The 6,000-nt window shown below is 38.0% G+C and overlaps 1 protein-coding gene across 4 annotated transcripts in view; it reads left to right on the top strand.

The window, feature by feature from the left end:
* Positions 1-3,426: 3,426 nt before the first annotated feature.
* RXFP1 (relaxin family peptide receptor 1) overlaps positions 3,427-6,000 on the top strand; it is a 104,516-nt gene continuing 101,942 nt past the window's right edge. For all 4 annotated transcript variants that reach the window (XM_007446624.1, XM_007446625.1, XM_007446622.1 and 1 more), the window contains exon 1: positions 3,427-3,731. In XM_007446624.1, coding sequence (XP_007446686.1) covers positions 3,683-3,731 — 49 coding nt within the window. In that variant the 5' untranslated portion in view covers positions 3,427-3,682. The remainder of the gene's footprint in view (positions 3,732-6,000) is intronic.

Raw genomic sequence — 6,000 nt, 5'->3', positions numbered from 1 at the left:
CCTGTGTCAGCTACAGACGTGGAGTGGAAACCAGGATGCGCTCAGCCAAGCAGAGGCAATGACATCACAGATTCTATGGGGCTCACAGTTCAGGCTGATCATTGAACAACGTGGGCAGGAAGGGAAAGCAAGGCAGGCACAATGTCTGTTTGAGTTTTTTGTTTTGTTTTGTTTCATTTGTTCTCTATTTTTTTAATTTAATTTTTATTTTATATTACGGTTGATACAATGTTGTGTTAGTTTCAGGTGCTTCACAGCAAAGTGATCCAGTTATACATATACATATATCCATTCTTTTTCAGATTCATTACCCATATAGGTTATTACAGAGTATTGAATATAGTTCCCCGTGCTGTACAGTAGGTCCCTGTTGGTTATTTATTTTATATATAGTAGCGTGTGTGTGTTCATCCGAAGCTCCCGATTTATTCCTCTCCCCACCAACATCTATTTGTTTTTAAAACTTTTTAAAGCATGTCTTCAAAACTGCAAAACAAAAACTAACACAACATTGTAAATCAGCTATACTCCAATAAAAAAATTTTTTAAATAAAATTAAATTTTTAAAAACGGCAGAACAAGAAAATGAGAGAACACTTTAATTTAAATATAAGTAAGAAGAATTCTGTTTCAATTATCTGGTAAAAATCAGTATTTAAACATTGTTCAGGGAAGTCTTTTGCTACAGTGAAGTTCTTCTCAACCAGGAGCAAGTTTGCCCCCAGGGGACATTTGCCAATATCTGGGAACATTTTGAATTGTCACAACCTGGGCGTGCTATCGACACCTAGTGGGTAGAGGCCAGGGATGCTGCTTAACAGACTACAGTACAAGGCAAAAGACAGCCCTTCACAGTAAAGAACTCTCTGGCCCTAAGTAAAAAATAGTGTCTGCTGCAATGTGTCTCTGATATGCTGTTTTTTTCCACCAACATGCCTATATAAAACTAATATTCCAGATTCACTGTCTTTGCTAGAAATAAGAAAAAAGTGTTATCCTGAAAAATCAAATGTCTAAAACTGTTCCTCAGGGTAAATAGCTATGTTACCAAAATCTAATATCATCTTAATGAAATGAGAAATTATTTTGAAGCTTTGCAGGGATAACTTGAGTTTAAAAATACATCGCAAGTATATATTGCTAAAGAGTATTTCCTGGCTGCTGGTCAATTGTGTATGTCTGTGACATCAGGCAAAATGTTCAAAGCTGACAAAATAACATGAGAATTGCATTGAAAACCTCTGTATTAACAGCTTACTTTATGCCGGACACTTCCCCAATCAAGTTCCTCAGCTTTACTGTTGAGAAGCTTCTGATGGGTCTGCCCTTGACATGTCCCACAGCATCCTTCCAGGAAGCACTATTTCTAGAATAATTGTTTAAATTATTAACCACTTAAAACAATTCTAGTATTATTATAAACAATAAACATTTAAGAAACACTTATTGAACATGAAATGAGCACTCGAATCCAGTTAACCATAAACATTTCTACCAAAAGAATGGGGTTTTCATTAAATAAATCTGCTGAATGAATAAGGAATTGTGAGGATTCATATACCTCATTTCTCGTTTCATGGTATTAATTACTTCTACAGGAAAAAAGAAAAGCCGTGTCAGTATAACCGTATAGCCACCATTTAGAAACAGGAGTCAATGATATATTGGAGTCAATGATATAAAGTCAAGTCATTTAAATAGATTCTACATGAAGAGTGGTTAGGAGACTAACTTCACAAACAAATTTCTCATGTCAAAGTGCTACCCTTTGTTCTAGCAATAAATGATCCTGTTGCAAAATAAGAATGATACAGCCTAGTTTAAAGAAAATGCATTCCTAATGCCATTTGCAGCAACATCGATAGACCTAGAGATTATCGTACTAAGTGAAGTAAACCAGACAAAGACAAATATCATATGATATTTGTCTTATACGTGGAATCTTTAAAAAATGACACAAAAAAACTTATTTACAAAACAGAAATAGACCCACAGACATTGAAAACAAATTTGTGGTTACCAAAGGGGAAAGTTTGGGGGAGGGATAAATTAGGAGTTTGGGATTAACAGATACACACTACTGTATATAAAATAGATAAACAACAAGGACCTATTGTATAGCACAGGGAACTCTACTCAATATCTTTTTATAACATCTTTATTGGAGTATAATTGCTTTACACTGGTGTGTTAGTTTCTGCTGTATAACAAAGTGAATCAGCTATAGATATACATATATCCCCATATCTCCTCCCTCTTGCATCTCCCTCCCACCCTCCCTATCCCACCCCTCCAGGTGGTCACAAAGCACCAAGCTGATCTCTCTGTGCTATGTGGCTGCTTGCCACTAGCTATCTACTATACATTTGGTAGTGTATATATGCCCATGCCACACTCTCACTTTGTCCCAGCTTACCCTTCCCCCTCCCCATGTCCTCAAGCCCATTCTCTATGTATGCGTCTTTATTCCTGTCCTGCCCCTATCTATTCAATATCTTGTAATAACCTATTAAGGAAAAGAACCTGAAAAAGAATATGTATGTATATACATATATACACATATATGTATAACTGCATCACTTTGCTGTACACCTGAAACTAACATGATATTGTAAATCAACTATACTTCAGTAAAAATTAAAATAAAAAAGAAAATGCATTCCATGCAAATGTTCTTTACACTTACATGCTTTTCCCCCCACTGCTAAAAATAAGAAAAGTCATCCTTCTATGAACGGCTGCCATTTAGTAACCACCCACAATGCTCTAGAACCCATGCCAGACATTCAGTGTGCTCTGTGCTTAACATCACAGCTACCTGGCTGGAGAGATGTTTTCCTCCCGAGAGGCAAGGCTTGGCCAAGAATTAGCAGCTCCACAACTCTCAAGAAGCAGACTGTGACTCAAAACCAGGAAGGTTTTACTCCACAGCCAATGACCCAGCGTGGTCTCCACCGTAGTAAAACTCACAAGTTTGAGAAAATTTAAGATTTTTTTTGTCATTCCTTTAGATTGTTCTTTGAACAATATCCTATCCTTCAAATGCCTAAACTCAGACAGCTCATAAGAGATTTCTGGAAGTTACACTCTAATTCTTGCCTTATAGCTAATTCCACAAAGGCATTTTTGCCCTGTGTAGTTCTGTTCATTTCCCAGTCCCAAGTCGTAGGGGAAAAAACACTTTGGGCTTCTGATGTATCTCCAAGCTCGATTTCTGTCTCTCTGCATGCCTTTGATCAGTTCAGACATTTGTCAGAGTTCATACACACCCTCCTTTGTAGACTGTCACAGGGCATGCAAGCATGATGTTTAGAGTCAACAAGAAGAGCCTGTGTGTTCTCTGCCTGAAACTTTTCATCCCTGCTCGGCTTTGTCTGTGCATGTGTGTGTGCGCGCGTGCGTGTGTGTGTGTGTGTGCGTGCCCGTGTGTGTGTGTGTAAAGAAGGATATTAAGACTTTGGAGGAGGCGGGTGGGGAGGAGAGATTCTGAGAGAGGAAGAAAGAAAAAAGAGGAAATGGAAAGAGAGAGGGAGAGTCAAGGGGAGAGGAGGGGGGAGCAGCTGCTTTGTAGCTGCTAAGACTGCAGACAGAAATAGCACACAACCACCGTGAGCCGATGCGATTCAGAAGGCAGGACCAAATTGTATTCACTTTCATTAATCAGTTTCTCTGAGGGAAGGAAATGACATCTGGTCCTGTCTTCCTCTACATCTTGATTTTTGGAAAATATTGTAAGTATGCTCAGCATTTAATTTTGTCTACCTTAGGATTTTATGAAATAATCAAAAGTACAAATGTTTATGACTGACATGTATGCTTTAAAGGTGCAACTGCTTTTTCTGATAAAACTGTTATCTCACTTCAGAATGATTCCTCTGAATACATTTCTGGTATTTATATTAAAAACTAGAATACTAACATGCCATGTAAACCTATGCTTCGTAACAACCAATTGGTTTGATATTTACAATTGTTTTATAAGCCATGGTATATTTCAAGAGGAGTGGTCCTTAAAGAGATTGTGTTCAAGGAATGTGCCCATTGACACATCCTGGGGAGGTCTGTACATTTGCTCCGGCTCCTGTGTGTTTATAAGTCTTCATCATCCTAGCCCTTTGTGATTTGTATCATAGGTACGCCTCCTTAGGGAAAGTTGCATTCAGAAAACTCCTTTTTTTATTTTTAGCACGGTTTCTCACTATTCCTTGAAAGAAAAACCAGGGAAAGCAGAAAGCGGTGAAAACCACAGACACATGAGGAGCCCAAATGGACATTTTACTTTGGCTATCATGACAGTTTTTTCTTCCTCTCCGTATACATGTTTTATTTTCAGAAAATCTGTTTTTTAATCAAAGGAAAGAGCTGTTCTTCATTAAACCTTATTGAAAGTTTATTAGGTAAATAGAAATAAAATGTTTCTTAGGTAATACATGATGAGGAAAGTCAAAGCAAATCAAGAAATAAAACTTTCTGGGTCCCTTTCATACCTTGTGATGCTGGGAATTATTAAGCTGTAAAAAATTTAGAATTCATAAGCATGTTTCCCTTTCTCTGTCTCTTAAAAGTTTGCAGAAGTTTATTTACATTAAAACATTCTATTGAAGAACATCTCAAAGTAAATTTCAGTCCTAACTCTCTCAATGCTGACGGCATGCACTGCACCAAAGTGATTTTTTTCCTTTATCTCCAGTATTCCTGACCTCTTAGTACACCTCACTTTGTCAGTCGAAGATGTGGGGTTGCATGTAACCAAGGAAATGACTCCAAATCCTTTGGAAACATTCTAGTTCCTAGCTTTCTCCATCTCTGATCTTATTGCTGACATTCCCATTTTTTAACTAGAGGATGAAAAGTCAAAGTGCACACCATCACCAAAAACCGAATGTTTCTAATATAATCCAAGTGTTTTGACTTTTGCAGCCAACACCCTCATAAATCCATAACATATTTTTCTATCTCCTCTCCCATTTCAATAAAATGAGCAGATTGAATAAGCCAAAGGAATACTTCCAAACAGGCATTCTAGGATGAGGGATTCAAGGGAATGTAAAAGGTATTCAGGGCAGGTAGAGAAGCAATTTGGCTAATGTGTTACCAGTCATTTGGTAAAAATGTTCTATGTTTAGTAAAAAAGTTCTATGTTCTCTTTTGTCAATAAAAAATTATCTTCATGAGCAGAAAATAGGTAATAGTGATGAAGATGATAATGTTCAAACCCTTCAACTTTTTAAATTTATCTTTGGACCTTTAAAAAATGTTGATAATGCATTGTCAACCTCCTCCCTCCATGCCTTCCAGAAGCAGAATTGGGCAAGCAAGACTCCTGGCTACATGCTGTCAACAGGGTGGGTGGGCTGGAGGGGCATTTGACAGGGGCCCTCAACCCAGCAACCCACACCCATGACTCACCAGTTAGTTTATCCCATCATCAAGCCCCACCAATGAGAGGATTTCCTGGGCATATAGCAGAAGAAGTCAACCACATAATGACAACGTCTTAAATCTCAGTAACTAACCCCATGGTTGTTGTTAGTGGTTTGTTTGTTAACCCACTCTCCTGTTGCCTTGAAAGGACAGTGTGCTATCATGGAAGATTTAAGGTGCTTGACAGCACTGCCCTGTACTAGCTCTATACTTTTCCACATGACTTACCCTCTGAGCCTTAGTTTGTAAAATGGCAATAAAGTCTTTTACCCTATCTACCGCCCAGAGCCCTTGTGTCCGGTTCTTTATTACATTAAGTGACCTCCTTGGATCTTCAGAACAACTCTATTAGGTAGATACAATTATGCACATGAGGAAGGAAAGACCAAGGACATTCAGTACCTTGTCACAAGACTCAAGCTAAGAAATGCCACGATTTGAATGCTTTCGTAGTCTACGCTCTTTCTCCCAGACCGTGAACATTCTCAGTAGAGATAATGTATACCACAGGGCTTTGAAAACGGGAAGCCCTTTATAGACCTAAGCAATTATCAGTCACCCTTTTAACCAAAAATA

Source organism: Lipotes vexillifer, unplaced genomic scaffold, assembly GCF_000442215.2.
Source record: "Lipotes vexillifer unplaced genomic scaffold, Lipotes_vexillifer_v1.1 scaffold1862, whole genome shotgun sequence".
Taxonomy (NCBI): Eukaryota; Metazoa; Chordata; class Mammalia; order Artiodactyla; family Lipotidae; genus Lipotes; species Lipotes vexillifer.
The sequence above is the reverse complement of the archived record's forward strand: the minus strand, read 5'-3'. Positions and strand labels throughout refer to the sequence as shown.